Here is an 18,570-nt window from a genome sequence, read left to right on the forward strand (position 1 = left end):
ACAGTAGTTTTCTTACTTTACTTGTTTGTGTCATATAGACGTTTCCTATGTAGCAATAAAAAAAACGGCAAGTTATAAGTAAACACATTGGATTTTGTGCAGCACAATACTGTTTATAGTTGTGTCAGCAGTATCAAGGAATTTAGTTTGAGCTTTTTGACCTATTTTGCTTTTTTCACCAAAGCACTTTTACATTTTGCTAATATTTATGCATCAAAGATCCTTGAGGCTCCAAGAATATGCAACATAATAGAGGTCGGCCTGTTTTTCAATTTCCACTTCATGAGCTCAAAGTGTGAGAATTTGTGTCTGAGTACAATTTTCTTAATTAAAGGTGGCATTGTAATAAAACGTGAGCTTTTAAAGTCACATTGCTGCTTGAGGGAATGCTTTGGTGGCTGAGCCTGCTGAAGGCTAGTCCTTTAAAACAATAACGTCGCATGACATGTGCCCGTTTGCATAAGCTTTTATCCTTCCGGCGTACCCAAGAATATTTGAGTACAACTTTTTATGTTTTAACAATTTATTAAAGGAAATTCAATTTTTATTTCTTTCAAGTGTTGTGTCTCTGCCTGTTCTTTTGCTTGTGCAAAGTTGGAGTAAGGATTTTCTGCTCACCTTAAAAACCAGTTCACCCATTAGTCCATTCCACTGACCGTCAGCCTGCAAGCTGCCATATTTGTGGTCTGGGGCCACATAGATTTCATACTTAAAGCCAAGATAGTTGGACAAAGCATCAAGGATGTCAATGGAAAAGCCTTGGTACTTCTTTGGTTTCCCCAGCACGTTCTCTGACACCATCACGAACGGCTCCTCCTGCAAGGCAACGATATTTCAGCATGTCATTATTTCACTCATAGCAACAGTCCACTTGTTAAGTCATTTAAGTGGTAAATTATCAAACATCTGTTAAATTAAGATATTGGATATCAATACTTGTGTTATGTAATTAAAATGATTATCAGCATGATTGTTATTTGACAGTTCGCTTAAAGGCTGTTGGGAGGTTTATTGATGTCATGAAGGCCTGCCTGCCTATTGTTAATGTTAATAACATCCAACAATATTGACATTTTATAAAATTATGAAAAACAGTGCAAATCACCTGAAAAAAAACCCAACAACATTAAAACAAACCTTCAACAAAATCTCCTCCTATAATGTTCCATGGTCTTTCATTGAGATTTTCCCTCAGTTGTCCACCAGCCGTCTTTTTCCTTACCCTTTAATAACTCTCTATTGATGAGAGAAATCTTGTCGGCCTATATGTCCTGCAGATTTATGGCGGCCTGTGTTTTATTGACTGAAAGCTGCACACACATACACACACACACACACACTCATAGACGGTATGCCGGGCATTCACTTGACAATTTCTAATGCTTGCTAGCTGCAGCAGTTCAATAAGCCATTAGGCAGTGAGTGGACATGCATGCCAAAGCTCTCTCACAACAAGAACCCATCAATCAAAGTGGAAGTACCAACTAATACACACGACCACACACATTGAGTAACCACTTAATTGCCACTAATTACTTCCACATTTATTTTAAACCTTTTTTTTTAAAGTCATAATCAAATGCGATGGAGAAATTGTATAAATCTTAACAAGAAAAAAACAAAAATCACACATACTTTTAACATAAACCGTGCTGCTGGAAGATCTCAGAGGTAATTATTCAATTTTTTGAATAAAAATATTTTCCAAATCAAGCATTTACTTTTTTTCAAACGATTTAGCTTAGATGCACTTAGATGTGGGAATTTGACTCATAAAATATTTATCACATCAAAGTCGAATCACTATATTTAGTTATTTCAGCTTTCCAATCTTCTTCAAACAGTTTCCTCTCAGAGGCTCAAAACAATGCAAATATTCTTCCTTGCCTCTCAGCGGCTCTCTTTACGGTTCACCGCAGTGAATCATTCCTCTCTTTCTAACCTTGTTTTCTGCATCCTCCTCCTTCGCAACAACCATGGTCTTCATCTGTAACCTCTACCAACATAACCACTTTCTACCCGTGAACACATGCAAACCATCTTCCCTACATTTATCTCCAAGATGTCTAACATGAGCTGTTCCTCTGAGGAATTATAGAAGAAGAAAAAAAACAGATAGGGAGACAATGATGAATTTATTCCTGATCCTAGCCATCCTTGTCACTCTCAAAGAAAAACTCAATCATTGGCTCTTTTACCTCCAGCTCTGCCTCCTGTCTCTTTCTGAGTCTCAGAACAATCCAGTTGTTGAGTCTAAAAGGTTCTGTTAGATAATATTAATCAATACAGGAGAGTGTTACAGTTATCGATAGGGGTGTAAAACTTTATCGACTTAATCGATGAATCACTTTATATTCAGTCAGAGACTAAATGTTTATCGAATTGACCTAAACAATTATAACATTAAAAAATCTTTTCAAAATGAAAGAAATCGATCTAGAATTGATGTTATAAAGTATAATTTGGGTTGAGGTATGGTAGGTTTATTTTACCATAATGTACAAACACTCGGAAAAAATTATCAAGCCATCATTGCAGTCCAATTGTGTGGAAAAACTTTGAATTTTGCAAAAACGTGACCATACAGTGGTACCTACTCTGTATTGTAGAATCTCATGTCCACTTTACTGTTCTGTGATTCTTCACACACATTTATGCTTTTCTTTTTTACACACAATAGTCAAAAATTGAATCAAGCAGTCTCCAAAATAAAGATAACAAGAGAAAGAACTGTATGTCACAGTACTGTTCTGAACAAATATTCTTGGTTTGGTCAGATCACAGTGGATTAAAGTCTGAGAATTATTGCTAAGCAACATGCAGAATCACTGCAGATTTAGTGCTGCCAAATCAACTCACAGTTTTTGCTTGTGCTTCACTTTTCCTTTAAGGCTGAATGCTGGTTGAAATAAAGAGGCGCAAAATTCTTTCACAATACATGACAGTTCTTTTCCTGTACTCAAACTGAAGACTGTAACACGAGATTTCCCCACAGCTGACAGAGAGATTCACTTGGCAGAAAGTAGCTGGTATTTTTTTCAGGCTAGTGCTATGGACTTTTTTTTTTTTTGTTAAACAGAACTTTTTACTATATTGTAATTGTCATTCTAAAGAACAATAAAGAACTTGCAGCAAATAACATCACTGTCCCCAAGCGTATGTTTAAGACATCTCATTGTTTTTCCTGCATCTATCAGGGCTACACTTCGTCTCACTTGTTATCCCTGTGTTATTATCTATAATCCCACAATATCCTCTAATCCCTGCAGCATCTTCTTATTGCCTTCGTGATAATGTGCCCAACTACGATTTCCATGCACCAACATCTCTGTCCTCTTGATCAATTCCTTTGGCAAGTGCATCCTGTCTCTCCTTGACGGGAAGTACTGCATGCGGTCTCAGTGCTCGGCCAGCTGAAGACAAGAAATTGGAGGAAAGAACAGCAATTTTCCACAAAGACTAAGTAATGGCATTTGAAGAGCCCTCTGAGGGGTGCTGGGACTGGTAGAGTGAAGGCGTGATTTGCAACACGGTGAACAATTTAAAACACTGTGTGGCTTTGTCTGGGAATCTGTTGTCTAACAAATTTTGAAAAGCTTTGCCAGCCTCTGCTGAGGGTTTTAGACAGTTGACGTTGTTATGCAAATTAACATTTAAATTGAACGCTGCTTCAAAAAGATGACAAAGATGGGGAAAAATGGTAACGTAGCACAGACTTCCTTTCTGCATGTCTTCATCTACTTAATCCACCTGTCCAAACATATATAGATTTGAACCTATTTCTGCCAAAAAGACTTGGATTGTGAAGTATTTTGGAGAGTCAAGGTCAATTTTTTATATAGTTTACAAGGTCCTTGAGTGGCATTTCTTTTAACAGTGTATCATAGGAAAAAAAAAAGTAAGCACTATATATTAAGATATTTGGGCATGAAGGAGACTAATGTACGTCACTCAGGGATCAACAAATCAAATCAATTTCATTTTTAAAGCATTTTCTTTCATAATACTGCATTTTGAGTGGCTACACTAGATCCCTCCAAAAGTTAAAACAGGTACACACAAGATAGTAAAATAATCATAATAAAAATGAAAGAACCAAGACGGTGCCATCAGACTGCAGAAAACACTGGAGTTTAAGGTATTGTGTGTTCTGCACTGCAAAGAAAACTCAAAAGCCTCATTTTATTTAATGTGCTAATAACAACGCTGGGAGTTAGTGTAGTTATAGTAATGTTTGTTTTAGTGGTAAAAGTCTACTTTTTTACATGTTGCAAACAAAGCTGGGAGTTTTGTGACTACGCTAATGCTTCTATTATAGCTTAAGTGTGAAAGTTTAGACCACTCCATTAACACTGCTCCTTATAATTCGGTGCACCCTATAGTATAAAAAATATGGTTAGTGAAAACATAAAAGAGGGCATAGTCCGCTAAAGATATATGTATATTAATATTATTAAAATAAGTTCACAGGAAGAAAACTACAAAGAAAAACTAAATATCAATGTTGTAGGTAAGTTGTTAAAGTTGAAGGCATGTAAGGCATCAAGTTCAAACGGACTGTAGTTGCATATTGGATTCATGGATTTTGTTTTTTTCACAGGCAAATTAAGGTTTTTATCAAGGTAATATAGTTCTGTGAATGTCAAGCTACAGTGTAGTCTGTTTATATTTATGAACAAAAAAGACATGAAAGAAAGCTCTGTAGAAAGTTCTGAAAAACATATAAGAGACCATTAATTTGAAAATCCACTAACCAATGATCCAATCACTAGCTGCTCAACCAAATCCAGTAAACTGAATAGATCCTTTTCCAGAGTAATGTTCATGGCCAATGATCTGTGTTTGCGCTCTAAAAAGGGCCCTTGAGGCCCCTTTTGTTTCTTCAAAAGGAAAAAAAAAAACACAAGATATGTAAAAAGCCTGCTTGTATTGATTTGTATCTTCTAGTCTACATCAAATAAGAGCTGGAGCTGTAGAATATGAGAGGTAGAATGGCAATCCAACCCAGAACATGCCATCATTAAAGTTGTAATCCAATAGCTGAGGGTGTTAGAAGAAGGATGAGGAAGATAAAAGAAGAAGAAAGAAAAAACTCAAAATTGTGCGGTATTATTTAATTTTACCTTTAAATTAAGAATGTGAAGAATTCACTGCAGCAAATCTCTAAAACAATCACTTGATCTGATCACTGTTGGAATCCTGCTGTTATGAAGCAGCAGAATGTTTCACCACAACTGAATGCGAATATAGTGATTTTTAGGGTTTTTTGTATTTTACTTTTTAGTTTACTCTGTTGACATGTTTGAGTCAGAGGCAAAATTATATTTATATAATAAATTATACATTATTTTATTAAAAACAGAAAAGACATTCCAGCAACATGCTGAAAGCCCAATAGATAAAGATCCCAGATTGAGAACTTGACTCTATACTCACCAGAACAGTGACAACTCGAAGCACAACACCTCTCATGTTATTTTCCAGCTTCCTGTCACTCAGTGTGCCATTCAGTCCATGAACTGGGTCCCATGTTGCCAACTGTCATGTGCACAGAAAGACAAAAAAAACAAACAATTAGAAGTCACAAGCTTGTTTTTCTGACAAACAGAAAAGTCAGAGATAACGCTTCAAACATAAAGGCAACACCTTTCTTGGAAATCCAAAGATTTGGATTTTACTATCATATGAATTAAAACAATCAAATCAATTAAACTGGTATTTATGTTGTTTAAATTAATAAACCATATTTATTATACTGACAACATAATGTCAGCCACAAAATAAACAGTTGCAATAGTTCTATATTTATCCAAAAAAAAGCGTGATTGAAATGCTTTCTATTTTAATAGCTTTCTTTGTTTCAAAAATAAGCTACATATTTTATGCTGTTTGCAGAAATACATGTCAAATTCCAGAAAAAAATGTAAACAAGATTCTTTAACTGTTAAGTTCCAATCCATTAATCAACCCCTTGATATCTGAATATATGTCCAGGTATGAAAAGAAATACATGAATAATACAAATGGCATATATATATACCAAATAATAATTTAAAGAAAAACTAAAACAATAAACCTATATTCCTTCCTCTTTCACTAAAGGTAATCCTCGTTATTCTAAAACAAAGGTTAAACTTTGCCAGTAGCTGTCAAACAGCTGCCTCACAGTCCAGCAATCTTTAACAGATGAATCTGCCAACTCTAAATTATCTTTGATGCAAGGAAAATCTGCCATATTGTGTTTTATGGTTTGCTGGCTTAATTGTGCATCGCTTTGAGTGAACTCCTGTTTTAAAAAGTATCTTTAAATGAAGAAAATACTGATGTCGAGACCGTAAGAGCATAATAAAGAGTCTCCATGCACTTGAGCTGGAAAGATGAATTTCTAATTTCAGAGAGAACTATCATTAGGCCTCACTAAATGTCCAAAAGCTATGCTTTTAATGTTAATGCTTAAAGCAGCAAAGACTCTGATTTACATGTATTCTTGGGTTTTGTCCTTTCATTTGGCTTTTTTTTGGACTACAATTGCTTCTCCTGAATTGTTTTCACTAAAAGGATAGGAAATCTCCTCTTGAAAAGAAGTAAAAGAGCTGTGGTGGACACGTTAAGGAAACAAACAAGTCAATAAATTGACAACGAGAAGCAAAGGTATAAAAAAATATGGCCTTTAAAGGTCATTGTAAACCCCCAAAGCTTCTTTTTTCGTTTTGTCAAACCAGCATCCACTCAGGCTCAGAAAGGAGTGCCTTATTAAGCTTATCTTGTATTATTGCATTTTTCACATGATCTATTGTGTCTTTTTTGAATAATTATAAAACTTTTCAAATTAAGTACTTGAGGTTATAAATAAAGCTACTGAAGTATTACATAATAACCTTGATTCAGCCCAAAGGCAATGATGTGGGACTTTTATGTAAATTCAAGCTGATTTAAACTGTTCTTTTCCTTTTTTTTTTAATCTTTTGATGCTTATGTGTAGTTGACTGTTTTGTATATAAATTATCCTGGAGGAGCTTAATCCAGAAGATTACGTTGAAATAAAGCAGAAAAATGAAAAAAAAAAAACAAGAAAACAAACAAACATGCACATTCAAAACCCATCATTTCCACAAAAAAAAGCAGGAGGGAAAAGACATGAATTGCACTTTATTCTGATCAGTCCATATCTAAAAAATAAAAAAGCAGAGGCTGAAATGAGATGAACACTAATGATGAGCCACTGCAACATGTTACTTTGCCAAAGGCTCCGCGAGTGCTTGTAGAAATGTGACTGCGTATGATCAATAAAATATTTGTGGTGCTGGCAAATGCCTTCACAAAGCCAACAGCTCCAGGAGTCTTACATTCAGAAGAAACTACACCTGTGACCTACATCACATATAGCTGTATCTTTGAGCTTTTTGAAGGTATTTCATGAAAATCTGACTTCTGCACAGAGCTAAAACAAGACAGTGAGAAAGTGATCACAGGGAATGCCTCGGAAAACAGTCATCCTTACTTTAAAAATGGAAAAACCCCACTAAAAAATACAAAAGACTGGATTTTTTAAAGTACTGAACGATCCAGGTGGGAAAAAAATAATAGTTATGTAGGAAAATAATGACATAAGTATGTAAAATAAAATAATTCTAATATACGAATTTAACTATTGAAATGGTGCCTTACAGGTTATGTTTTTAATAAGAAATTTCAACACTTTGTAAATGAACGTATGCAAAGAGACAGTGTTTCCTGGTTTCCCTTCTCCAATTAATAGACATTTTTAAAATGCAATGAAAGTCAATATAGACAAGCCAATGCATAATAATATAATATAATATAATATAATATAATATAATATAATATAATATAATATAATATAATATAATATAATATATATATATATATATATATATATATATATATATATATATATATATATATATATATGCTGGCCTACAGGACAGTACTGAAGCGCTCATCCTGGCAGCTCAGGAACAAGCCCTGAGCACCAGAGCAATAGAGGCTCAGATCTACCACACCAGACAAGACCCAAGGTGTAGACTGTGCAAAGAGGCGCCTGAAACAATCCAGCACATAACTGCAGGATGTAAGATGCTGGCAGGTAAAACATACATGGAGCGCCACAATCAAGTGGCTGGAATAATATACAGGAACATGTGTGCAGAATATGGACTGGAAACCCTAAGGTCAAAATGGGAAACACCTCCGAAGGTGGTAGAGAATGAGAGGGCAAAGATCCTGTGGGACTTCCAGATCCAGACTGATAGGATGGTAATGGCGAACCAACCAGGCATTGTAGTGGTGGATAAAGAACAGAGGAAAGCCGTTGTGGTGGATGTGGCAGTGCCAAGCGATGGGAACATCAGAAAGAAGGAACATGAGAAACTGGAGAAATACCAGGTACTCATAGAAGAACTGGAGAAAGCATGGAAAGTGAAGGTGACAGTGGTGCCTGTGGTAATTGGAGCACTGGGGGCAGTAACCCCCAAGCTGGAGGAGCGGCTACAACAGATACCTGGAAAGACCTCAGACCTCTCAGTCCAGAAAAGCGCAGTGCTAGGAACAGCTAAGATACTGCAGGACCCTCAAGCTCCCAGGCCTCTGGTGGAGGACCCAAGCTTGGAGGAGAAAACCACCCACGGAGGGTGAGAGGGGCGTTTATATATTTATCAAAATCATATGTTTCTTATATAATGTATATGGTATAAATAAGGGAGTTATTTGTTCTCTGTTGTGCTCAGGTGTCAAAAAGAAAAGACGAGAAAAATCAAAGTCAAACTGGTTAAATAAAAGCAATATTTGAGTAGAAAACTCATTTATCTGAATGTCAATCGAGCTGCATCATTTTGATATTGGGAAAAGTAACGCCAGCTTACTTGTTGTGTTTCTGTTTTGTTCTGCTTTGTTTATACATAGTCTGTGTGTGGCCCCTGTTTCCTTTGCTTATCTTTACATTTTGCAAATAAATTTCCATTCCACTCTCAAAAAAGGCTAAAGGGAGAATTTTGCTCTTTATGTGCATAAACAGCACATACACTCAAGATTCAGCATACTGTTATTAGCCGTTTTCTTTTCCTTTAACATTATATGCATTCCTCAGCTCTAACACATAATGTTTATTAGTCACAACTTTGTTCAAACTGACTTTTTATCTAATTTAAAACATTGACCTTACTTATTATTTGTCTATTCAAACAGCACATTTGCTAGTTGGAGAGTTTATGATTAGATTATAATGTATGCAAAAAACTTTTTAAATGTTGAACCCTTTTAAAAGTCACTCACCACATTTATTACATTTTTTTAAATGAATAATTACTTAGTAAACTGCAACTACCTAAAATATGTTTTGTTTTTTCTCTTTAAAATAAAACCCAATGTATGATAAAACACAACTTTATTTAAAACATGTTTTTTCTTGGCTATTAAAAGGTACAAACATAATTTTGCAAACAATTGAGGAAACTTTATCTTCAATCTTTACACAGAGCGCTTATTCAGATGAAAGGTCAGTGTGCAAAACTGAGATTGGCATTCACAAATATCCTCTTTGGTTCGGTTTAAATCTACAGAAGACAAGCTCTAACTTTCAAAGACTGTAAAACTAAAAATGACTTCCAATCCAGTCTTTCAATTCTCCTTGATCTTACAAACAAAAAGCAGGAAGCATTTAAAAAAAAAACACTGTTAAATGAGCATTTAGAGAAATAACTGAATCTCACTTATAGTTTTAAAATGGCATAGAAAAAGCTAAAGAAAACATTCTACTAGATTGTATGCACACTAAAAGGCATGAAGTGTTTTCTTTGTGAAAAAGTGGCAAACTGTTTCTCAATGCTTATGATTTCAGATCAAGGCTGAACTTCCTTATAGGACCCCGACTTACATAACTTAATGAGGGGACCAGTTGGGACCGATATCTCATAATGTAAACATAAAGGCTAGCTTTGGAGAATGTTTGTGATTGTTTAAATTTTAGTAAAATGTTGAAAAAGTTCCTCTTTATATCTGAGATCTTGGCATAAGGCATGAAATTAGTTAAAATAGCAACAGGATTTTTAAGTCACGTTATCAGAAACCTATGTTAGACATTAATAATCTTGTCTATGTTGTGTAACCAAGTTTTAATTGATTAAGAAAAAACTAAAAAAAAAAAAAAAGTAGGTTAAAAGAATCCTGAATATATTTAAAAGGGCAACAGCTGAATCATTTATGTACAATTTAAGTGGTGTTTCTTAAAACCCAAAAGGTGAAGGCAGATTGAAGGATGATAGAATTTCCTTTGTTGAACCTCAGATCCAAGGCTGACAAAATTAACTTCATCCAAGTTTAGCTGATTTAACTTAATAGCTCAATGAAAACCAGAAAAGTAAAAAAAGAAAAGTAAGGTTGGAAGAAAACTACATTTAATTACAAGACAACTCACTGTAGGGAACACTTACTGCAAAGAAAGTACTTTTAACCCATTGAGGAGGATGAAATCAGCAAATAATAGCCAAAGCTAACAAAAAAACATCATAAAAATATGCCCATATTGCTTACTCAAACTCTCCTCAGTTAGTAAAAAAATCATAGTAGGTTTTTTCCCCCAAACATTAATGTTTGTCCTAAAACATGTTTTTGATATAATAAAAGATGCTGTTTTTTTCTTGTTGTTAAACTACAATTAGAATTTTTATTTTCCAGAATGGAAATAAAATGAGAGCACAACACATTATATAAGCACTAAAAATGGCAGACTAAATGTAGAACTTGAAGCATTTTGTTTCCATGACAACAAGTAAATAATGAAGCACTTTTAAAAGTGGATTTGTTTGTTGCATTCGCAAAAGGTATTACAGTCATTTCCAGAAGTGATATAAAACAATTGTTACACTAAAAATAGGAGACAATTGTACAAAAGCAATTGAGCGGCTAAGTCAAACAAAACATCCAGTTTCGGTATATAAAAATTGCTTTTATTAGTAAGATTTAATGCAATGCCCATCAATCATGTTTTTGTCACTAAAAAATTGTACAACGAGCAAAAGCGCCATTAACTTCTTCTTTTATTTGAGCTACAGAAACTCATCAGTTGGATCAGACCACACTAATCCACCTGAAGCCCCAGCATGCATTAGTGTTTTTTCCCTGGATAACTTATGATAAATACTAAACAGTAGAGGCTGGAAACACTCCCCAAAAGCAGTGGTATTGGACATGGTCGACCTGGTGCATTTTGGATACATCCCAGGTTGGTAACTGACTATTTCACTTAAATCATTACTTTGGGCAATTTTTCCAGCAAGTCACTAATCAGTAAGAGGGGGGAAAAAAATACTCACTTGTTTTCTAATTTAGCCAACCCAACAACAGGTACTGTTTTAATGAGGAATAATCTCAGGGTGTATTCAGACTAGGAAAAATCCTTTGTTCTGGATCAAGTCTTCTTAATCCCGGACCTTGCATTTGGTCTTCATACATACCGGCATCAAGCGGCCCATTCTGTTAGGGACCAAAGCTTCAGTCATTGGCCAGGAACTACGAGGTCAGGTCAAAACAATAAGAGAAAGACGGACATGCTGTGCTTATAACTTGTTAAAACTTAATATTTCAATTACAAGTTTTGAACGTCTGGAGCTACACTTTTTACTTTAGTATGGCAGAGCCATGCTGCAAGGCGGTTACTGGCAAGGAGACGTACTGTGTGAGCTAGGATGCTGGCAACTGCAGTGATGAGGAGACGTTGGGTATGAAGGTTGTCTGCCAAGGGTTTATAACATATAGATTGTCGGGAAAACAGTGTGAGAAGCAATGTGTGTTACGTTAAAAGTTGTCTTAATGAGCCTGCACTCATCCGATCACATTTCAATGAGTTGCTGTGTCTCACCGTTGTGATGTTATTGCATTGTTTTTAACAGAATTCTATTAAAGCCCCCTATTATTATTTTTTTTTTTAAATGTTCCCAGTGGTCTCTTAATTAGGATTATGAAGTTTTTAACAAAAATCCCACAGCCTAAATGTCTTGAAAAGCCATATTTCATGTTAATCTAAAGCCTCGGTTTCCAAATTCTCCTCTACATGGGCGTGGTCATTGGTGCTGAGCTGAGTACTCCTGCCCTTGATCACTCCCTTTCTGCAAGCAGCGTCTTGCATGAGTGAAGAGCTTGACACAAAGGGGGGGGGGGGGGGCACAAACAACACCGACTGACAGTTTCTATTCTCAAGAGTTTATCTTTAGTGATAAGGAAATGCTTAAAAGCGTTATTTTCGGTTCCAAATCAACACTTTTTTGAACAATGTGTGGATTGACAAAACGAATGTGTGTACCCTGCTGTTTGATAAAAATGGGTCCAAGAGCGGTTCCTAGTCCGAAACCAGGGTCCACTTGGGTGCATTCAGACTGAAAAATTGTTCCGGATTATCTGGGGAAATGGATTTTGGTTCAATTTAAGCAAAACAAATGTGTCCCGTCCAAATTAACCTTTAAAGTCCCACTCTGATTATCTTTTCAAAACCCTTCCCAGTGGTCTTTTTAATATGATTGATAATTATTCGCCGTTTTTAGCCAAGATCAAAACCCTGCGCTTATTTCTTTTGTGGGATTGTTGGTGCTGTGTAAGCCTGCCCCTACTTCCCATCATCCATCTCTTTCCACTCCCTCCTGCTAGGTTACAGCCCCTCACAACCCCAACCTAACTAAATAAAAATATTGAGCAACTGAAAACTGCAATTTCTTTTATCTGCTCCCAAATCACAACTGCTTGAATGAAAATACTCAAACACAATTTTAATCTTAATTTTCTTTATATATGTCCTCCATGTCCTCATGAAAAAATGTCACACCAAAAACATCATTTTCATTGGAGTGGGTCTTTAACTTTACTTGTCTGTGTCCACATTTCTGCCTGCAGTGTATTTATACTGAGAGATATTATGCAGGCCACATTCCAATGTTGGTGCGACTGAGCAAACCCTTGTGCATTTCAAAAAGAAAGCAGTGAACTGAAAGAAAGATTTTTTTCTGGTAAAAAAACAAATCCCAACCCATACAAACAAACATTCTTAGGAGGCACACAGACAGGGAGACCTTGGGCACTGTAAAAGTAACTGGACCATCATGGTTTTGTGAGGCTGCCAAAACAGAAATTTACTGTTCAGATGTTCTCTTTTTATAAATAAATACCTCACTCATTCCACACATGCACACAAACAGTCACTTTAACAAACACACCACACAATCTGAATGGCACAAACCCAAATGCAAGCTTTGAACTCATAAACAGCATGCAAACCCAAAAGCCATGTCAAAAACATTAAAAGGTTAGGAAAGGCTTCTTTAATAAACACATAAATGCAGACCCTCCAAGAAAGTAGCCTTTAATTTGAAGGTCATATAAACAAGACATTGCAATTGACAGTTGATTTATAACTATATTTTTTTATAAAACAAAAACAGAGACATGCTACAGATGTTCTTATTCCTGGAAAAGGAAAGGGGAAAAAAGAAGACTTTTACTATAAAGCAAAAATTTTTTTTTTTTTTTATTTAGGACATATCTGGTACATAACCCATAGGTATGCTTGTGGTTTACATCAAATCATACACTTTAAAATAACAGACTTTGTATCTCATTTCATAATTTGGGTACCTGGAACTAAGAAACCCGATTCGTTAATTATATATATATATATATATATATATATATATATATATATATATATATATATATATATATATATATATATATATATATATATATATATATATATATATATATATATATATATATATATATATTAAAATTTTTTTGAAGTTGATTTGGTTTCTTAAACTGATTGTTTGATTTGTAGATTCGAAGTATTGTCGGCAAAAAAAGAATAGAACCGAATGTGATCAGCCGTTGCAAATATAACTGATATACACAGTTAAGTTGCAGACGTATAGGAACATTTCTGAGTCAAATATTCTTTTCCACTCTCTACTTGACATTACTCCCCTTAAGCAAAACGGCTACAATGGATTGAACTGAACCAAAGTCACAAAAACTACATTTCCAGCATTGAAAGGACCAATCACATTGTAAATTGAATGAAAAGTCTCTTGACAGGTTTTACTGACACTTTTTTTCCAAATAAATGTATAGGTATATTCAAATGAGGTCATGGGTAACTAAACGAAAAATGACTGATGAGTGAGGGGCGGTTGTAGCAGACTGATGAAGACGTTAATGTTGCATATCTTAGGTTTGAGAAGTCTTCTTGTTCTGGGAAAAAATCCAGCTGCGCTTCTGTCAGAGTCAGCAGCTTTATCATGACTACGTAGCCCATCTATCAATCCATTTTGTATACTCCATTCTGTTGCTGGGGGTGGGGGGTTGGAGCACTACACAGCTGTCACTGAAGGAGAGGCAGATTAAATCCCTATGCAGGTCAAAAGTCCACCACTGGACCAGATAGGTCAACATGTGATAAACAACTGCAAAAACTTTAGGGGTGGAAATATTGCCTCTCTTTTGCCTTTCTTTCTAATTATTGTACAAAAATACAAACTACCAACTATTATAAGACAACCTAAATATTCTTTCAACCTGTCACAATATCTATCTGAGCCAGAAAATGTGATTTATCGACGAGGAGAGTAACGAAAAATTAGATGAAAGATCACACACCTAAGGGCAACTTGAAGAGACAACATCTATAATTTTCAGTTTGAGTAAGTGAGGTTCAGGCCTTTTGGGGCAAAATGGCAGTTTTTTTAAAGTCCCACTCCAAGGACCCCCCCTACTTTCCATCATCCATCTGTTTACAGGCCCTAGTGCTAGCTTGCAGCCTCTTGCAACCCCAATCTAACAGTACCAGCACAATAAAAACGGCGGGCAATATTGGAGATATTCAGTTTTGAGCCACTTGCCAGGAAAACAAAGACGTTCATGGATCTATTTGTCTACAAGTAGATGTATCACAATGGAATAGAAGAAGGAGCTTGTGGCTTGCAGTTGTACAACACACCAACAATTTGAATAAAGAAATACTCAGAAAGGCAATTTGAAACTCAACATTCTTTATATATGTCCTCTATCATGAGAAAAATGATACAAAATGTTAAAAACACAATTTTTATAAAAGTGGGTCTTTGAAGACTAAATAGATCGGGTCATACGGGAGCAACTTACAGCCAAGATTAAAAGGTTTCCATTTGACTGCGTTTTAAAGAAACTCACTTTAAAAAAAAAAAAAAAAAATATATATATATATATATATATGTTTTTATATCTCTAGGTTTATCTTGGATGTGTAGCTTCAAGGTAGCAGGGTTTCACACATCTTTGAAAAAAAAAACATCTGAAGTTTCGTGAAGCTTGACAAGGAAAAAAAGGGGGTTGCAAGTTTATAAAATTAATGACTTTTTCAGTGAATTGTGAAACACAGAAGTACAGCCGTGTCTCTGAGTTTTATGGGTATGGGAAGCCTGTCATCATCAGTTTCAGCACTGGACAGCTCCACAGACAAACTGGCACTCCTCAGCAACATAAACAGGCTGAAGTGACAATACCGTCAGTGTAATCAATGTGCCCCCCCCCCCCCACCACCACCACTTACAGGCACACAGACCAGCAACAAAAATGGCAGAAAGATAAACACAGAGGTTCAGTGATCCATTTGTCTGCATTTTTAATGAAATATTTTTATTTGAAGTTTTCTTGCACCAACTCGATAAAGTTTAAAACAGCAATGCATAGATGATCAACTAGATCTCAAACTTGCTTATTGTGTGGTCTCCATAACAGAAAAGCAGTCCCGGTAAAGTGCCACTTCTAAACATCCACCCAAAGCCAATCAATTTTTCCAAAAGATGCAGTAACACTCATTCTAATGCAGTAAATCACTTCATAATGTCAGCACAACTGATACCCATCAAGCTAGAGGACAATCCCTTCAAGAATTTTTCTCATGGACAATAAATCAAATATGACACAGCAAATTCTTGTCAAGGAGATAGGACTACAGTCACATATGCCAAAATGCCACAGCGCAGCGACCTACACACAGGTTTTTCAGCAAAACTGATGGCTGGGTGCGCCACATGCTATGTTCACCACCTATAGCTGACTGGTAAGAGTCAGCTATAGGTGGTCCCCAAGATCGTCTGATAATTGGCCTATTTCAGACTGCCAACCTCATGCCATCCCCTGTCCCCATGCCGCTGTCCTACTGCCATTGTTCAATTGTTAGGAATCGTAAGGTAGCAGTGCGGGCACGTAATGGGTGTTGAGATGGGCCAGGGGCCTGGTGATGACCGGACAACATTCTGGTGATCCCGACCACCAAGGGTCCAAATGGGGTGACGGCGTTAATGCTGCACAAAACTCATAGCGTTGACAGCTCCACAGCATCTCTATGGCTTGGAGATTGACAAATTGCGGTTTATGCTGAGAAGAACACGAAAAAGACGGAACATTTTGCTTTCTTGGGAGGCATGTTGTCTAAAAATTTGTAAATTTGTACTTTGACAAAATTACAATGTGGTTTCAAAATCGGAGTTCCAAATGGCCAGTAGTGCAGAATGGCCAGCTTTATATACACCCCTGGCTGCCGGTGGTGCTTGATATGAACAGCCACCGTCTGGAGACGTTTACACATCATCCAATCAGAGCTGCTGCCACTGATCTGGCTGCCACCACCCTGTAGCTGCCCAGCCGTTGCCCAATTTCGTAATGACGTCATCCCTGCCTGACTGAATCCTGCCTGACTGCCGCTGTCTGCATTCATGACCACACCACAACGTAAATAAATACCCTGCAAATATAACAAATAATATTATGCGTGTGTGTGTATGTTATAATATAATTTGCAAATATTTATAATATATATTTATAAAATATATATAATATTTTTTGAGTCAGCTTGGATGATAAAAAGTGTACTTTCTTTTTCAGCAATATTGACAAAATTGCAAAACCAACCATGATATTAGAGTTCTTAGATATTAGAGATACAGATAGATAGTGGGGTGCTGCAGATAGATATTAGAGTTACTTGGTGGTCCTATTAAAAACACAGGAAAAAGAAGAAACAACTGTCATGTGCGGGAGGCTCGAGAGCCGGTAGGACCCAGGCGCAGAGACGGGAGGCAAACGGGTTCAAGGGCAAGGGGTTTAATTACAAACACAAACAAAAAGCGCTGCCGAGCAGGATGACAAAACCAAAAAACAAAAACTCACTGTGACGTGGCATGAGACAAGGAACGAGGAACGAGGAACATGGCATGACATGAACACCATAACAGGGGTAATGGACAAACACAGGAGGCAGGCAGAGACAAGACTTAAATACAGACAGGGCAGACAAGACACAGGTGGACACGATCAGGGCTGATGGGGACCAAAGGAAGTAAAACTCAAGAAAACAGACAAGACAGGAGACTTTCAAAATAAAACAGGAAACAGAAACAAGACAGAACAAGGACCAAAAACAAGACAACAAATTCAAATCATGACAACAACTGGAGGTTTGCGTTGTGATATCACACCTATGAAATCTTTCAATATGGTAAAATGTTCATAAAGTCCACTCATATAGACAGATTTGTACAAATAAAGTCATAGACCATACAAGATGATCATTACAGTGTTAAAAACAAGCTATGCTTTTGATTTCCCACATGAGCAGCAAACAGTTTTGTTCACTTGTGAAGATTTTTGAGGTGTGTGGCTTTGTGGGGGGGGGGGGGGGTGCGTGTGTGTGTATGTGTGTATTAGTATTGGTCAAAGAGAGCAAACTGAGGTAAACCCAATTAGGTACAGAACAATTCAAACTTTTGTTTTAGTGTCCTTTGAAATAAACTACAAAGCTAATTAGCAGCTTTATAATTGAAATGCATTACCTTTTTTAAATTACTGTCTGCCTCTGTATAATTAAATGAACAAAAAAAAATCTTAAATCAAATATTGCCTAATGCATAAAAATCATAACTCAAATGAACTTTGGAAAATGTTTTTTAAAATAATTAATATAAGTTCAAATCTATTCTTGGTCATGATGAATATGTAAAGTTATTATATAAATAAGTCCCATAAAAGCATATCATAATGCGTAAGTGTATAGCATGCTCATCCTTGCATTATATATCCTTGTATCCCCCGGGACCATGTCCCACATGAGCGGGAGACAATGGATGGATGGATATTATAAGTATATAATATATTAAAGGTAAAAATCATGGTTTGATCTATGAATTGTTGAGCTTGATTCGTGAATGGAATCAGATCACCACTTCAGCAACGATCCACAGCCCTATTAACAACAATATGAAAGAACCAGTCAACTTTATCGGTACCTTAAAATGCTTTCATGCTTCTGTGGTGAACGGGATAGGTGCAGGTGAAATAAGCGTCATCTGATTTATATTATGGACAAAAACCATTAAGTAACCATTAAGTCATTAAATAGGTTCTCCTCTGTTTTCTGCCTCCTACTCTCTGCCAGTTTTCTGCTTTTCTTGGCCTTTAAAAGAACAAGACTCAGCCCAGAGTTTCTCTGCAAAAAGTCATCAGTTCATTGATACTTTTGACCCCTCCAGA

General features: G+C 36.1%; 1 protein-coding gene across 3 annotated transcripts in view; it reads right to left on the reverse strand.

Annotated features, from left to right (window-relative positions):
* grid2 (glutamate ionotropic receptor delta type subunit 2) overlaps nt 1-18,570 on the reverse strand; it is a 562,418-nt gene that overhangs the window by 122,933 nt on the left and 420,915 nt on the right. For all 3 annotated transcript variants that reach the window (XR_002873852.1, XM_023958368.1, XM_023958369.1), the window contains exons 9-10: nt 5,437-5,538; nt 619-816 (exon numbers count right to left, since the gene is read on the reverse strand). Coding sequence is in view for 2 of the 3 variants with exons in the window: in XM_023958368.1 (XP_023814136.1) it covers nt 619-816; nt 5,437-5,538 (300 nt within the window). In the remaining variant the exon portion in view is untranslated. The remainder of the gene's footprint in view (nt 1-618; nt 817-5,436; nt 5,539-18,570) is intronic.

This window comes from Oryzias latipes, chromosome 9, assembly GCF_002234675.1.
Source record: "Oryzias latipes chromosome 9, ASM223467v1".
Taxonomy (NCBI): Eukaryota; Metazoa; Chordata; class Actinopteri; order Beloniformes; family Adrianichthyidae; genus Oryzias; species Oryzias latipes.